The 18,643-nt window shown below is 33.9% G+C and overlaps 1 protein-coding gene across 1 annotated transcript in view; it reads right to left on the bottom strand.

Moving 5' to 3' along the window:
• Positions 1-14,239, bottom strand: part of LOC149773572 (tryptophan--tRNA ligase, mitochondrial-like) — a 29,377-nt gene extending 15,138 nt beyond the window's left edge. Inside the window, exons 1-4 of the mRNA XM_089946310.1 lie at positions 14,060-14,239; positions 5,643-5,833; positions 3,062-3,143; positions 643-723 (exon numbers count right to left, since the gene is read on the bottom strand). Coding sequence (XP_089802436.1) covers positions 643-723; positions 3,062-3,143; positions 5,643-5,833; positions 14,060-14,188 — 483 coding nt within the window. The 5' untranslated portion in view covers positions 14,189-14,239. The remainder of the gene's footprint in view (positions 1-642; positions 724-3,061; positions 3,144-5,642; positions 5,834-14,059) is intronic.
• Between the last annotated feature and the right edge of the window lie 4,404 nt (positions 14,240-18,643).

Raw genomic sequence — 18,643 nt, 5'->3', positions numbered from 1 at the left:
CTTGGTAAATTGATCATTATTGTAATAAATGACTTCAAAATATAATCTAATAAAATAATCCACAAGGCATTTAAGAGAAACATAATAGAACTGTTCATCAGTGGATTTAGTTGTGGCAACAAAATAATAATGGATACATGATGAACAAATAATCTGGTGAAGTTAGTGGTAAAATGATAAAAAATCCCAGGCCCTGTCCTATTAACATGCAATGCAACAAGGGAAGACTTAAAAATTATAAATTTCCTGACTACTCCATCATATTTCCAGTGGTTTTGAGACTGCAGAAAACTAGCTACCACCATGAATAAAAGTACAAAAATTCCATATATTTTACTCATCAAGCACTGCAACAAGATCAAGCTACAACATATCACTGCAGTTTAGATGGAGTTTCCAAACTTAATTAAGACAAGCCATTACATAAATAATGTAACTGTTGTGAGAATAATATCAATGAACAATGTCTTTAGAGGAAGAGAGATTTTACTGGTTATTTGCTATAATACTGTCATGTTAATTTAGGCTGGGTACCAGAGAAAATCATTAACATATTTAATGTACATCTTAAGACAAAATAAATAAGGCTTGGTACTGGAGAAAATCATGTATTTCAATTCAGAAAGTTTTGACACCACATACCTTCCACTGTGGTAAACACTCAAGGCGAGGCATGGTACACAGGCAGCTGAGGATCCAGGCAAGTTCTGTGTGTTGACTGATCTGGAAACAAAACTTAATTTAATTTTTTTTAATCAGGACACATATTTTCATAATTAGTTTTATATTCTTATCTTAATGTGACCAATTTTAGGACAGTGGTTTCATAAATACAAAAGCAAACATGTTATGAGTAGTGAGGAAAATCCCCCAAATAAAATTAACAATTGCAAATGACAAGGACTGACAACAGCTGACAATAAATGAGGCTATGATGAACTCTACAACAGACTATGATGAACTCTACAATGGACCATAATGAAATGTACAACTGACTATGATGAACTGTACAATGGACTATGATGAAATGTACAATGGTATATGATAAACTGTACAACAGACTGTGATGAATTCTACAATGGTATATGACGAACTGTACAATGGACTATGATGAACTGTACAATGGACTATGATGAACTGTACAATGGACTATGATGAACTCTACAATGGACCATGATGAAATGTACAACTGACTATGATGAATTCTACAATGGACTAAGATGAACTGTACAATGGACTATGAAGAACTATATAATGGACTATGAAGAACTATATAATGGACTATTATGAACTGTACAACTGACTATGATGAACTGTACAACAGACTGTGATGAACTCTACAATGGTATATGATGAACTGTACAAAAGACTATGAAGAACTCTACAATGGACTATGATGAACTGTACAACAGTCTATCATGAACTGTACAATGGACTGTGATGAACTCTACAATGGTATATGATGAACTGTACAATGGACTATGAAGAACTATATGATGGACTATGATGAACTGCACAACTGACTATGATGAACTGTACAAAAGACTGTGATGAACTCTACAATAGACTATGATGAACTGTACAACGGACTATGATGAACTGTACAATGGACTGTGATGAACTCTACAATGGACTATGATTAACTGTTTTGCTCTCAATCAAGGGTACACACTTGTTGAAGAAATTGTATGATGATATATTATCCAGGAGACTGACATTTCAATGGAATGCATTTTGTATAACAAATTTTTACATTTTTACAGCTTTTACATGTTAAATTCTATTATATATTTACCTATCATTATATATATATATATATATATATATATATATATATATATATATATATATATATATATATATATATATATATATATATATATATATATATATCCTTGTACAGAATTTTGAAATATTTATCAGTTAGATTCTATCTCATCCTTCATGTTTACATTTAGCTGGAAGGGTTTATCTTCTAAAGATTTGTGTGCAATTCCTAATGTTTTCAAATTTATCTTTCAATGGTACCATATAGTCACTTATACTGATGTGCCATTTCACTGACTTCTCATCTTGGTCTCTCTGGGTTAGAGTCTCGGTTTAGCCACCTTGTCTGAGTAACCTTGCATGTAGCTTCCAGTGGGTCAATGGTTCTTCCTGGAGTAATCCCATGTTCATCTTCTACCAAATATATTCACTGCCTTATATAGTCTCTCAAGTGCTAAAAGATGGCATAAAACCAACCAAACCTACATAGTACAAGTTGTAGAATGTGCTATGAAATATCAGACTGACCATCTGTATCAAATGCCAGATCAACCGTGAATGGGTACCATATATACTCAAATATAAGTCCAGTCCAACTGTAAAATGCACAAAACCTACATTTGCCACCGCATAATGTGCCAGCAGATCTGTGTCTATGCTTTCTCAGAAGTTACCAGTAGAACAAACAACATAAACCTTATCTATTGATGCATTATGTGGTGGCAGATGAAGGTCTGTGTTGCTGGATATGATTTACATGTGAATACATACCATATGTACTGGCTTTTAAGTCTGGTTCAACTGCAAACTGCACATACCCAGCTCTTCCATTCCAAACTGTGCTGGCAGATCTGGGTCTGTGTAGTATGATAGGAGTAATCAGTTGTTGTTGTATGGTTTAATGCCATTTTTCAGCACACGAGAGGCCATACATGGTGCCAGTATTAATGGTGGAGGAAGAACCCGGGAAAACCCCGGAAAGAACCACCGACCCACGAGAAGCTACTGGCAAGCTTTCTCACATACCCACATTAGCTGAATCCGAGACTTGAACCCATGCAGACAGAGGTGAGAAGGCAGTGATTGGTAACGGAGAGCGCTTTAGACCATTCGGCCACTCGGGGCCTCTAGGAGTAATCAGAAGAGCAAACAACACAGACACTGATCTGCAGACACACTGTGCTATGGCAGATGAGGATCTTTGTTGTTTTTTAGTTTGAGTTGTCTTATAAATTGAGTATATATGGTATGGTATAAAGTTCAGAATAATCACCCGCAATTACTTTTTACTCACTGTCGATTGCTGAAATAAGATTGTCTTTGATGGATTCACTCCACAAGCCAGCAGACAAGCAGCCATACCAACAATATTCTCCCTAAAGAAAACAATAATAAATCTAGAAAGTTAATAACTACAGCAGTCTACAGAGTGTAATAATTACAGCAGTCTAGAAAGTGTAATAACTACATTAGTCTACAGAGTGTAATATCTATAGCAGTATGAACAATCAGTTTGTAAGTACATATTATTCCCAAAAATGATTATACTGCATTCAACAATTATGCCAATCTTCTTGCTCTATTTTACAAAATATAGCAGCACTCAATGTACAACTGATAACTTAGTACATGATGACCATCTCAATAATTTTAATGGCCATTTGAAATTTTAGGAGAGAGAGAGAGAGAGAGATAGAGATAGAGATATATTGGTAACCATAGAAACAATTATACACTGAGGACTGAAATCAATTTATCACATTATGTGAAGATCAAAAATTTTCAGTTTTATATTTTTATATCTGTTGTAAACTAAAATTAAAAAGAAATAAACGATGAAGGTTTTCTTCATCTGAACGATGTTGTAGTAAATTAGCTAAGTATATTTCATTCTATTTGAATAATTATAATTTTTTTCTCTGCACTTGAATTCAAATTTTAGATATTGTGATTGTCAGTTCGTATGTGTAACAAATATGTGTCATGTCCAACTGCTTTTGTTCATCCATCTGTCTCTCCTGGAACACGACAACAGTATTTCCTCTCTGTATACAAAAAAGAATGTCAAAGATATTTCTTGCTGATTCCGTGAATGATGATTCTCTTCTTCCTGCAAACAACAACCATTCTGGTCAACTTTATTTTGCTAGTTGCACTTGGATCTGTTTCACAAATATGGCAAAACATTATCCCCTTGTTCAATCAGAGCCATGGAAACTAAGTCATTCAAATACAAACTGTTCAAATCAAAAACCGATTTATGTTCTTCAGAGTGCAGGCATCAGAATTTCCAGATGACTTTGTACTGATAGCTGTCACTTTTGGAAGGTCATGCATTGCGGTTTTGCAAAACTAGTGAGATTTTAGTTCTCAGTCACTTGCAAATTTACATGTCTCAGTGATAGTGAGTTTGAAGATTGGATGATGATTGTAACAATGTAGATGATATAAACAAGCTAAATAAGCTCAATCCTTTATTACTTGGCATACATGATATACATAAGCTAAATAAGGTCAATCCTGTATTACTTGGCATACATGATATACACAAGCTAAATAAGGTCAATCCTGAATTATTTGGCATACATGATATACACAAGCTAAATAAGGTCAATCCTGTATTATTTGGCATACATGATATACACAAGCTAAATAAGGTCAATCCTGTATTACTTGGCATACATGATATACACAAGCTAAATAAGGTCAATCCTGAATTATTTGGCATACATGATATACACAAGCTAAATTAGGTCAATCCTGAATTATTTGGCATACATGATATACACAAGCTAAATAAGGTCAATCCTGTATTACTTGGCATACATGATATACACAAGCTAAATAAGGTCAATCCTGTATTACTTGGCATACATGATATACACAAGCTAAATAAGCTCAATCCTGAATTATTTGGCATACATGATATACACAAGCTAAATAAGCCCAATCGAGTATTACTTGGCATACAAGATATACACAAGCTAAATAAGGTCAATCCTGTATTACTTGGCATACATGATATACACAAGCTAAATAAGCTCAATCCTGTATTACTTGGCATACATGATATACACAAGCTAAATAAGGTCAATCCTGTATTACTTGGCATACATGATATACACAAGCTAAATAAGCTCAATCCTGTATTACTTGGCATACAAGATATACACAAGCTAAATAAGCTCAATCCTGTATTACTTGGCATACATGATATACACAAGCTAAATAAGGTCAATCCTGTATTACTTGGCATACATGATATACACAAGCTAAATAAGGTCAATCCTGTATTACTTGGCATACATGATATACACAAGCTAAATAAGCTCAATCCTTTATTACTTGGCATACATGATATACACAAGCTAAATAAGCTCAATCCTGTATAACTTGGCATACATGATATACACAAGCTAAATAAGGTCAATCCTTTATTACTTGGCATACATGATATACATAAGCTAAATAAGGTCAATCCTGTATTACTTGGCATACATGATATACACAAGTTAAATAAGCTCAATCCTGTATTATTTGGCATAATTATCAGATCTGCTAGCCACAACTTATTTTATTTATTGGTTAGTTGCCATACCATTTTAGTCATAACTTTGAGTAATGTATTCAAAAATATCCAGTAAATATCAGTCAATTAAAATGAAGAGAAAACAGGTTTCTCCCTTTTTGTCTGTACCTTTTTTTTAAATATTAATTATGAAAGGGAATTTTATTCAGTTTCACGCACATGCACCTATATGTCATATGCCCTGCTAAAGCATGATTGCTGTAAAAACTCATTACTGCTTTTTTTCTGAAACCAAGTCACTGACCTAGCACATTATGAGGTTCATACTGTTCAGTTTGTACTTTACCTGATTGTCTCCCTTTCTTGTGGCACTGTTATAGCATGCAGATCAACAATACTCAATAAAATGGTTTCATGCATCCCAGCGTCTTGCAGGTCCACCCATTTCTTTATGGCCCCTATGTAATTCCCTAAGTGGGGAATTCCTGTTGGCTGAATCCCTGATAAAATGCATTTTGATCCTCGAGCAAACTGATCCTAAAAATATCAAGAAATCAATATTAATCTGAAGAGCTTTTGTTTGGTGTTTAACAGTGCGTTAATATACGAAATGTTGTACCATGCTGAGGAGTAAAATGCCTTGTCAAGAGACACATTGTTATCGTTGACCTGGCATAGTTCAGGTAGGAGTTAACCTTCACACCTTTCTATCCTTGAATCCTGCACAATACTGCATTAGTCTGTGAACCACATGCCATACCTGAAGAGCTTGATATCACCCTCATGTTTTATTACTACATGTTTAAGGAACGTTGATTAACTTTCTTATCAACAACTGTTATTAGTGGTAGGTCTCAATGCCAATGGTTATGCTTGCTGAGCTAGAAGAGCAATCTGTCAATATGCATGAATCATACAAAGCTGTCTGTCAGATCTAACTGGAAATCAATCATAAAACAGTCATCTGTGGATAAATGAAAGTGGATGTAAATGATAAGTGATTTTAAATCCCAAAAATGAAGACATAATTCTGACAACTGAACTCATCTAAAATCTTTGATGTATATATCGGTATGAAATAAAAATTATGATAAATGGAGTCATTGTGCCAAAACCAGCAGTGGGATTATCAGGACTGTTCCATTCAAACATACACAATACTCAAGGAAGGCACCTTTTAAAAATCTATATGCCTGTGTATTCTGATTGAGTTCACATAAATATGATCCAAAATTCTAAACTGCTTTTCTGGGTGGATACTCTACACTGAAAGTGCTTTCCCTGGGTCTCAGGTATATTTTACTGGGACAGCCCAATGGAAAACAGAAGCACAGATCTTGAAATAATAACATAAAATGCCAATTCCAATTCATGTAAGATTTCATCAATAAAAATATGCTAATGCATGAAATCCAAAACCTAATTAATGTTGTGGTCATGTTAAATACAAATGGATACCCCTTCAGCAGGGTAATACCATTATTATTACAAATAGCTCTACATTAGTGAATAGGGTATTTTACTCCCTGGTCTGAAACTGATTATTATTTTTTAAATATTGGATTGTCTCTTTATCATCAAGTCATTAATGATGCCATCCCACATACATGTACAAAGTCACCAACTGTGATGTTCATTCATCCTTGATAAAACTGGATATGCCTTGTTTGTGTTGTTTGTGCTGTTTGATGCATTAGTTTGAAGCAAGAGGATAGGCTGAGCTGGTTACCATATAGAAATTAGACATGTGATTCATATATAACTTTCATATTTTGGCATTCAGAAAGATCTGACAGGTTAAAAATTGATCATGCTGAAAGAATTATATATAAACTATGCTGAGAAGTTAAAGATAGAATAAAGTATAAAATAATCCTTTTTCTATTAAATATACCAAAACCACTAAAAAGAATTTTACCAAATTTGATAGAAAGCATTCTGGCTTGTGTGGCCTTCAGTTTTGTGCAAATGATTTCTATCAAATATAGTTACCATAAAAAGAAAAATATAATCTGATAAATAATAGCTAAAACATTTCTCAACAAAGTATTACCAACTTTAACAGAAAGCATCCTGGAATGAAGGTCTTTCAGGTTTGTTCAGATAATGCTTATCTGCTATCAAATATGGCCATTGTTACTAAAAATGTAAAAATCTTTAAATGACTTCTTAAAAGCTGCTTTACAGAATTTTAGACAATTTGACAGAATCATGGCATACATGATCTTCAAAACAATTCTATAATCACAAATGGCCACCACAACCAATATTATAAAATCTTTAAATGACTTCTCAAAACCATTCAACAGAATTTGCCAAGATTTGACAGAAAACACTCAGGAAAAAAAGCCTTTTAGATTCGTACAAATTATTTTTATCCACCATTAAATAAAGCCACTGTTATGAAAAAACAACAACATTAAATCACTTCTTTTGTGAAACTGATAATCAGAACCTGACTAAATCTGAAGAAATATTTCTGGCTTGAAAGGCTTTTAGATTTATACAAATGATTCTGATTCACCAATAAATATAACTACCATTACTAAAATTTAAAAAATCCTTTGAATAACTTCTCAAACTTTGACCAGATTTGAGAGAAGCATCTTGGGATGAAGGGCTTTTAAGCTGTACAAATTATACCAATCTGCTATCAAATATGGCTGTACAAATGACACCAATCTGCCATTAAATATGGCTGTATGAATGATACCAATCTCCCATCAAATATGGCTGTATGAATGATACCAATCTCCCATCAAATATGGCTGTATGAATGATACCAATCTCCCATCAAATATGGCTGTATGAATGATATGAATCTTCTATCAAATATGGCTGTACAAATGATACCAATCTGCCATTAAATATGGCTGTATGAATGATACCAATCTCCCATCAAATATGGTTGTATGAATGATACCAATCTCCCATCAAATATGGCTGTATGAATGATACGAATCTGCTATCAAATATGGCTGTATGAATGATACCAATCTGCCATCAAAAATAGCAATACAAATGATACCTATCTGCCATCAAAAATGGGTATACAAATGATACCAGTCTGCCATAAAATATGGCTATACAAATGATACCAATCTCCAATCATATATGGCTGTACAAAATATACCAATCTGCTGTCACATATGGCTATACAAATGATACAATCTGCTATCACATATGGCTGTATGAATGATACCAATCTGCCATCAAATATGGCTATACAAATGATACCAATCTCCAATCAAATATGGCTGTACAAATTATACCAATCTGAGATTAAATATAACTGTACAAATGATACTAATCTGCCATCAAATATGACTGTATGAATGATACCTTTCTGCTATCAAAAATGGCTGTACAAATGATACCAATGTGCCATCAAATATGAATGTACAAATAATGCCAATCTGCCATCAAATATGGCTGTATGAATAATACCAATCTGCCATCAAATATGGCTGTATGAATGATACCAATCTGCCATCAGATATGGCTGTCTAAATGTTACCAATATGTGATCAAATATGGCTGTATGAATGATATCAATCTACCATCAAATATGGCTGTGTGAATGATACCAATCTGTGATCAAATATGGCTCTATGAATGATACCAATCTGCTATCAAATATGAATGTATCAATGATACCAATTTGCCATCAAATATGGATGTGTCAATGATACCAATCTGCCATCAAATATGACTGTACAAATGATACCACTCTGCCATCGAATTTGGCTGCAAAAATTATACAAATCTGAGATCAAATATGGCTATATGAATGATACCAATCTGCCATCAAATATAGCTGTACAAATTATACTAATCTGCCATCAAATACGGCTGTGTGAATGATACCAATCTGCCATCACATATGGCTGTACAAATGATAACAATCTGCTATCAAATGCGTCTGTATGAATGGTGCCAATATGCCATAAAATTTGGCTGTATGAATGATACCAATCTGCCATAAAATATGACTATACAAATGATACCAATCTGCCATAAAATATGAATGATACCAATCTTCTATAAACTATGAATGAATGAATGATACCAATTTGACATAAAATATGGCTGTGTGAAAGGTACCAATCTTCTATAAAATATGACTGTATGAATAATACCAATCTGCCATCAAATATGAATGTACAAATGATACCAATCTGCCATCAAATATGAATGTATGACTGATACCAATATGTTATCAAATATGGCTGTATGAATGATGCCAATCTGCCATCAGATATAGCTATATGAAAGATACCAATCTGCCATCAAATATAGCTGTGTGAATGATACCAATGTGGCATCTAATATGGCTGTGTGAATGATACCAATCTGCTATCAAATATTAATGTACAAATGATACCAATTTGACATCAAATATGAATGTATGAATTATACCAATCTGCCATCAAATATGACTATACAAATGATATTAATCTGCCATCAAATATGGCTGTGTGAATTATACCAACTGCCATCAAATATGGCTGTATGAATGATACCAATCTGCCATCAAATATGGCTGCACAAATGATACCAATCGGTTGTCAAATATGACGGAATGAATGATACAAATCTATCATCAAATATGACTAACAAATGATACCAATCTGCCACCAAATATGAATGATACCAATCTTCTATAAAATATGAATGTATGAATGATACCAATTTGACATCTAATATGGCTGTGTGAATTGTACCATTCTGCCATCAAATATGAATGTATGACTAATAACAATCTGCTATCAAATATGGCTGTATTAATGATACCAATCTCCAATCAAACATGGCTGTATGAATGATGCCAATCTGCCATCACATATGGTTGTATGAATGATACCAATCTGCCATCAAATATGACTATACAAATGATACCAATCTGCCATCAAATATGCTTGTATGAATGATACCAATCTGCCATCAAATATGACTGTATGAATGATACAAATCTGCCACTAAATATGGATGTACAAATGATACCAATATGCTATCAAATATGACTGATACCAATCTGCCATCAAATATGGCTGTATGAATGATATCAATCTGCCATCAAATATGGCTTTATGAATGATACCAATCTGCCATTAAATATGATTGTATCAATGATACCAATTTGCCATCAAATATGGCTGTGTGAATGACACCAATCTGTCATCAAATATGACTGTACAAATGATACCAAACTGCCATCAAATATGGCTGTAAAAATTATACAAATATGAGATCAAATGTCTATATGAATGATACAAATCTGCCATCAAATATGGCTGTATGAATGATACCAATCTGCCATCATATATGGCTGCACAAATGATACCAATCTGAGATCAAATATGACTATACAAATGATACCAATCTGCCATCAAATATGGCTGTACAAATGATACCAATCTGCCATCAAATGTGACTGTATGAATGATAATAATCTGCTATCAAATATCAGACCTACCAACCCTGACGAGTCCATCTCAGTAAGGCAGTTGATTTTGTTTCATAAGATTGACCAGTTTTCAGTAAGATGTACCAAAATATGAATAGCTGCTATTGTAAATCTGGAAAACATATTTAAAAGTTCAACAAGTCAACAATTAACATTATGATCAACTGAAAAGTTTGTAGAGTACGTGCAGACTTTATTTACCACTAGTACGGTTGCACAAACTCTAGTTCCAAACCCTTCCAAACCCTTTTCAACTTAAAGGCTTGTTGCTATCTCTCAACTTGACATAATTCTTGGAAATTCTTTTCCATTTCACATCACGACAGCAATGATATCTCCCGCCACGAGACATACTCAAATTGGCATGTGATGTCCAATAAACATAATTGTGTCCTCTGCAGCTTTTATTCACAAGAATCTGAATATTCCTTTTTGTTCTTCTGAGTTGATTAGTAACATTTTACGAGACGTTTATTTTCCCTTTCATCTTAGGTGGCACTCTACAGTTTCATAGTTTGCATAAGGTTAGAATTTTAAAGAAAAATAATTTCCCTGGCTTTCCTCACAGGTTAAACTGGATATTTAAAAAAGACCTTGTATATTTTAGGTATAGTTCAAAGAACCTTTAATTCCCTTTATTTTGGTGTATGATTGATGGGTGTAATATGGGTTATAGAGTATACAGCTTGGCCTTACTCCAGATGTGCACCTTTCAAAAAAGTGCTAGCTCCACTTGATCATTTTCACTTCCTGAACTTCAGAGCTAAATTGTATAAAAAAGAGCCAATAAATTCTTTTACATTTTATATATTTAGTAATTCATTCATTGCACTTTCAGAAGCTGGTATTGTCTAGTCTGGCAACATTCATTTTCCTTATTTTAACAGCTGCTATGGATAGTGCACTTTAGACTAATTCAGGCTGATTTTTTAACCTCAAGGTTGCAGTCATTTTAGTTCGCAGTGGCTTAGATATGTACAATTTCCAAAGTAGAATATCCAAAGAAATGTCAGCCACATTAAAGTAGCATAGAGGTTTGCCAACATTCTCTCCACTGTGCATGATTTAAATGCAAACAACTTCACCTTACATACGTCACTCTCTCAAAAGTAAATAAAAACTGGTGAGCACCCCCTTAAACATGCATCACTTTCTGGACACCATTTAAATTTTTTATATAATCAACAGCTTGATCATGCAAACACTTCGCATAAACAAATAAGTGTGGTTTAAAGCATCTGAGGTGCTGCTGTAAAGTCTGGTTCCCTTACTAATTTCACTAATTCTAAGATGAAACCCTGATCCAAATAAAACATGGATGAACCAATTATCCAGATATTTTGGCAACGATCATTTTTCCGTAGTTTTTTGTAGTATGCTGTAAGTTCATATTTTAAGGGTAATTTTTGTAAGACTTATGGCAAAATCATAATAGTTGGCAGGTCTGAAATATTGCTGTATGAACTATACCAAATAGTTATCAAATATGGCTGCTGTATACTGTTAAGTCATCTGTCAGCAGAACATGCCTGTTAATTATGTCTTCCTATTTTTACCCTTTACAAACTTAGCAACAACCTCTCTGCATCAATGCTTTCGACTGATGGATCTTGCTTTTAACAGTTCACAAATACATCCAATAAAATTTACATCTTGTTATTCAATCTCTACTAATTCCAAAGAATGAAATAAATCAGAGTTGCCATATTTTCTAGTTTTGTCTAAGTCATTATGATTTGACAAGCAATCAAACAAAAGACAATATTTGACCAAAAGCTAATCCAATCAAATAATTAATTTCGTCTTCCTCTGTCAAAAACATCAAATACAATAAAATCTTCATTCATTTATTCAAGCCTATGCATGATGTCAGTGACCTGTAATTTTCTGCCCAGTTTGTATTGGTTTTACAATGATGCAATATTATTGGCCAATAAGGTGTAAGCAGTAGTCTAGCAAATGTCAATCACTGGCATATATAGTAAAGCTGTTATGCAGAGCACAATCTAAGGGACTTATGCCAAAGATGAATAAAAGATACATTAAAAATTATGTTCCAACTAAAATTAAGGTGCGTCGTAGAGAGTTACAGCTTGGAATTTTGTAAGTCAGAAATTAGTCATGTTTAAATTCCAATTGTCAAAGCCAAAGAAACATGATGAATGAGAATCCTAGCTCAAAACTGATTTCATATAAAGCTTTACATCAAAATTTGGAAACAAAAGTTTGTTTTCGTCAGACAAGAAGGGTCCAACAAATAATGACCTAGAATGCTGACAACGAAATTTATTCCAGATCTTATCTACATAAAGGCAATAAGCTGCATACTCAATGTGGCTGGAATTCATTTGACCCCAAAGAAAGCAAAGTAAATACAAGGAGATAAATTTACAAAAGCTCAAGTGGAACCTTATGTCATTATAAAAATGGAAATAATGGTAATATTGGGATTTCAAATAATGGTTTGGAATAGTATCTATACAAACATCTACTTATGTTAAACACTCTAGACCTGATTACATTGATAACCCTCATGAGTCACATCTCATACTCTTTCAAAATATATCACAGCTAAGAGGTTGTTTTGACCCCTGGGTCATTTCAAGATTAGTTCATTGTCTCTGCATATCAGTACATCAGCATGTCGACCAGACATAACCATGGTACATGGACTGAAATTCATTCAAAAACAAAGGAAAATGAACATGATGTGCTGCCTTGTGACATCAGTACAATGTGATGTCTGCTGTGTGCAACTTTGTACCCTGTAACATCATCAGTCCTGCAGTAGAAATAAAATTTAAAAATCCTGGCTTTTTTCTGGGGGAAAATTCGCAGCTATGTTTGAAATGAGGGCGGAATTTTTTTTTAATATAGTAAGGATTTAATAAATAAATCATGGTATTTTGGCTTGAAAATGTAGATGTTTTGAATGGATTTTTCGGAGCAATTATTCCAAGAAGTTTGTGCAAAATTACAGTTGCATGTCCTAGAAGTGACTCCGAGTTTGCAATACATAAGATTTTCTCAATATATCATTTACTACCAATTGTACAGCCTTGTGCTAGTTACATTATCTAACCAATGGGAAGTAATCCATCGTGAGTAGCATGGGGGGAGAGGGGGGCGAGGCACCAACTGTCATTTGATGGTCTAGTAATTCATATTCCTCCACTGTAGTTTTTATAATTTACGGATTCTAACAAAGTAGTATTCTGTAACTAAAATACATAGCGTATAGAAAGTTTGAGAACTGTTGAACTGTTTGACCTCGAAAATAGGTAACTCTATCCTACCTTCTTTCTTGACCAATTATCTAAGGATTCCTGAAGAATGTCTCCGCTCAAAGCTCTGCTAAGAAACAAATTAAATCTTTTATTTATACGAATCTTGAGAATCTGTTTGATATTATGAGACTTAAACATGTTTTGTGTATTCTCGATGGAGCGACAAGACTCAATGACTAACACCCAGAATAAAATCAGCCTATATGTATGTCACGGACTTCGGCATCCTTAAAACATGTTAACAACGTTCGCTAAAATTTACATTTGTCAAAAATATATTGTGACTTTTCTTTTTTTAATAGAATTTTCAACGTGACTGCATACGAGCAAAATTATATAACCAATATAAGCGATGTTTATTAAATAAAATCCAATATTAGTTATATTTTTCGGAGACATTTGAATTAGTACTAATATTAGTACCCTTACTCCTACCTCAACCACAACAAATCAAGTTGAGGCTACGACATCGTAGCTACGTAGATTCGTGAGATCTGCTTCATGTGAGCTTCTAATAATACAGACCACGAATCATGTCATAAAGAAAAACAGGCGGCGAACAACTTGTTGGTAAGGCAGTACTTAACAGTTTCATATCATTAGACATGGGGAAAATGTTTGATATCAGATGAATGGCTGATTAAGGCTTTGTAGAACGTCAGACGGAAACACTTTGTACTAGTTGTTTTAAGATTAAGTTCAAGTTCACAATTACGGACGATGTCCAACATAATTAACTCTGCTTCGTAATTCTCTGAGTAGTTTTGCAATGAACTTGATGTGCTGCCTTGTGACATCAGTACAATGTTATGTCTGCTATGTGCAACTTTGTACCCTGTAACATCATCAGTCCTGCAATAGTTGTACAAAAAAATTCCTGGCTTTTTTCTGGGGGGAAATTCGCACATGTGTTTGAAATTAGGGCGGATTTTTTTCAAAAATATAGTAAGGATTTAATAAACAGAGTAGTTTTGCGGTGCACTTTCTTAGTCACATTTTGATTTTTTTTTATCAGGCTTAATACTCTCATTTCCACAATTTTGTTTAGTATTCGTCTGCACTGGGGTTGAAAATGCAGAGTTTTATTGAGTGTCACACGCTGTTCGATATTGGGTGGGTAAGAAAATAAGTGGGTGAAATATTTTGAACAAATGCTAGTCATGCAAACATTTTGTTTACACCGTTTGTCGGTCCTTTTACGCGTATAAAACTATGCACGCGTTGAAGGTTGCATTTTAATGCATTGCAGTGGTGTAAATTTACGTATGTTGGCGCTGACGATCGGTGCTGATGCCGATGCTATTTACTGAGTACGTAATACACAGGGTGTGTGTGCTCTTAAAGTGATGAAGTATACACACCGAAGTACAGTTTACTTACAATATGCTAAATGTATCTACTAATACATTTCATTTTGTATGAAATTCTATTGGATATTAAGTTCTCTCAGCATTTATTTGGTTTGAGACAATCTTAAATGTCCAAGGATGTGCGCCGCTCTGGTGACTTTTCGTTATAAGCTCTTGAGAATAACAACCTGCTTTAATCTGAAGATGCTGGATTCGTTGACATAGTAATTGATATCGCTGTTGCTACATACAGAGCAATCACTGACATAGTAATTTATATCGCTGTTGCTACATACAGACCAATCGTTGACATAGTAATTGACATCGCTGTTGCTACATACAGAACAATCACTGACACAGTAATTGATATCGCTGTTGCTACGTACAGATCAATCATTGACATAGTAATTGATATCGCTATTGCTACATACAGACCAATCATTGACATAGTATTTGATATCGCTGTTGCTACATACAGAGCAATCGTTGACATAGTAATTGATATAGCTGTTGCTACATACAGACCAATCATTGACATAGTAATTGATATCGCTATTGCTACATATAGAGCAATTGTTGATATAGTAATGGGTATTGTTGTTGCTAGAGATTGGGCATTTGATTAAATAGTAAATGATAGCGCTGTTGCTATATCAGATATGGTTATATCTTTTCTTTAAGCAGTTTCAGACTTTCACCTAATGGTAATTTATTGAACTGATTTTTTCGATATTTTCTCTCCAGTTGTTTCCAAATGTGTTAGATATCAGTTAATTGCTCTCATTTACATACAGTACCTGAGAAGTATTTTTATTTATGTCTGTTTTTTTTTTTCTTTCTTTCTCCTGATGTCCTATTATAACTCACTGAGCCGTTTTTCGCGCGTAACTACAGTAAATATTTTCTAGACCATTTACACAGCCGCTTCATTCTCTTTGGTCCTCATTAAAATATAAACTTTCCGCCACACGTTGAAGTTCTCCGTTTTTAATTATTCTATGGTAATCATCAATTATTGTCTCAGTTTCTCTTGCCTGTTCACCAAACGGCTCATCTGTGTGTATTATCTGCGTCTACTTTTCCTTATTTTGCCTTGTACAAGAGTGAGTTCAAGCGGATATTCTCATGTTAGAGATGCTATGAAAGTTAGACTGGGCATTCTCAACGATTGATGCAGTAGGAAGTATTCCTAAATCACCTTGCTTTCTCCAGCCTTGTTCGATTAACAATTTACTATCAGTTTTGCGTGCTCGAGTTCTGGATGTTGAAAAAATGTTCGACGTTGCATTTCTTCGAAATTGCAGCTTCGTTTCCATAAAATTTGTTTTAATAGAATTCTTTGTTTTAGATTCTACAGTTGTTTCGTTCCAAGTTACGTAAAAATTCAGTAATGGCAAGGCATCCTGTTTGTGCACATCCACAGTTGTGGGTAGAATGCTGTTATCTCAGCTTCCAGTAGCATCTTTGAACAACATTGACCGTGATCCGCAAAACAACTAGCAAGATTTACAATATCATTAATTGTCGTATTTCTACCATATCACCATCTTCTTATGCGGGATTTTCAAAATTCTTTAATTTAATATATAATACAACCACCCTCGGCAATTTCTTCAGTTTCATATTTAGCGCAATAACAATTCGATCTCATACAAGAAATTGCAATTGCTTAGTATCATAAACACATTCGAAGAGCACAACCTTTGGGAGGAAATAATTATTGCAGATGGAACATGCAAACAAATAACTGGTAACAGTTTGACTGGAAAGAGTTGGAAAGCAATAATGACTTGTGAAGTCGCTGTAAATGGAAAATGGAAATGCTACAATTTCCAAATTATTAGGAAATATCGATTTTTACAACCTGACAATAGTAAAAAAGGATATTCAAATATCAAAGCAGGCAGTTTACACATTTAACTTAATCAGGACAACATGACATCAAAAGGAAATTGATTCTTAGCCGAATTTCAGAATTGAAAATAACGAAACTGAAAATACTGAAACAAAGCTTCCCAACAAATGCGTACTTATTGCTTTCTTCTAGATATTTTGTACATGTAACCACATTCATCACAATAATTAGAATTATATGGGTCTCTTTCTGTCATGCGGTGGCAAATAGATGTGACAATACTGTTCAAATTCATTCCGGGGCAATGTTTGCTCGCACAATTTCCTCAATGATTGTGTTAGCCATCTTGAATGATTTGACTTTATGGTGAACTATCTTGCAGTTCACCTTTGTTCCCCTTCAGATTCAACTTTATCTATCTTAAAGATTTGCGTGTGAAATAAATGGAAGGCGGATGAGATGAAAGGTGAGAATAAAGTAAGGTTAACATAAAACATTGAAATGGTCATTTTACAAAAGCTAAAAATATTAACGTTGAATTAAACTTGGAAGACAACTTGTTAAACATTCATGATTTAAAAAAGTAAACGCTGAATGTTTGAAAACACAAACAAAAGAATCCAGATTTTTAGGATTGTGAAAAACACATCAAAAGAGGCTAAAATCTGTGTGAAATGAGTAAAAGGTCAAATAGCATGATCTTTGCTGCGTAGTGGAATATTTGTTGTAGGCATCATATATACTTTTTCAAAGGGTAAAGTTTTTGTTTCCATAGAGATTTCAACACGCAGGGTAAGTGCAGACTGAGATCCAGTTGTAGAAGCAGCTTAAATGAACAACAAAATATTAAAAGAACTACAACAACAGGATGCCTGGACATTATCCAACCCAATACCAGAAATGCCGTATTTGAACTTTACGAATGAGCATCGTGTCGCTCTGTGGTTGGTAGAGCCAGTCACGTACACCACGGGTTCAATGCTGTAAGTCGTATCGTATTTAGCCAAATGAATAATAAAATGCCAGGGAAAAAGGATAACATCATTATCAGCACAGGTTACCTTGCGATATATTGTGTCCTTTAAATTATCTCTGTGACCAGAGATGTAGTTTTGCCCTAAGACTATTGTTATATTTTGCGTTGCTGATTTTTGAATGACTATAAATGGTAAACAAGATGTATATTGAAATTTAAATTCAAGGCCTACACTTGTTAACGAATGCAATTGGAATTTTCAACCAGAAATTACCCACATCGTGGGCATCCCATTGTATCTTAGGTTAAGTGAAATTATTATGTATATATAGATTTTGTAAATAAGTCTTCATTCCTGTTTTACTATCAGTCTTTGGGACTCTATGATGTGTTCAGTTATAATTTGAGAGGAA

This window comes from Sinohyriopsis cumingii, unplaced genomic scaffold (assembly GCF_028554795.1).
Source record: "Sinohyriopsis cumingii isolate HCF-2022 unplaced genomic scaffold, ASM2855479v2 utg000624l, whole genome shotgun sequence".
Classification (NCBI taxonomy): domain Eukaryota; kingdom Metazoa; phylum Mollusca; class Bivalvia; order Unionida; family Unionidae; genus Sinohyriopsis; species Sinohyriopsis cumingii.
This window is presented reverse-complemented; position numbering and strand designations above follow the sequence as displayed.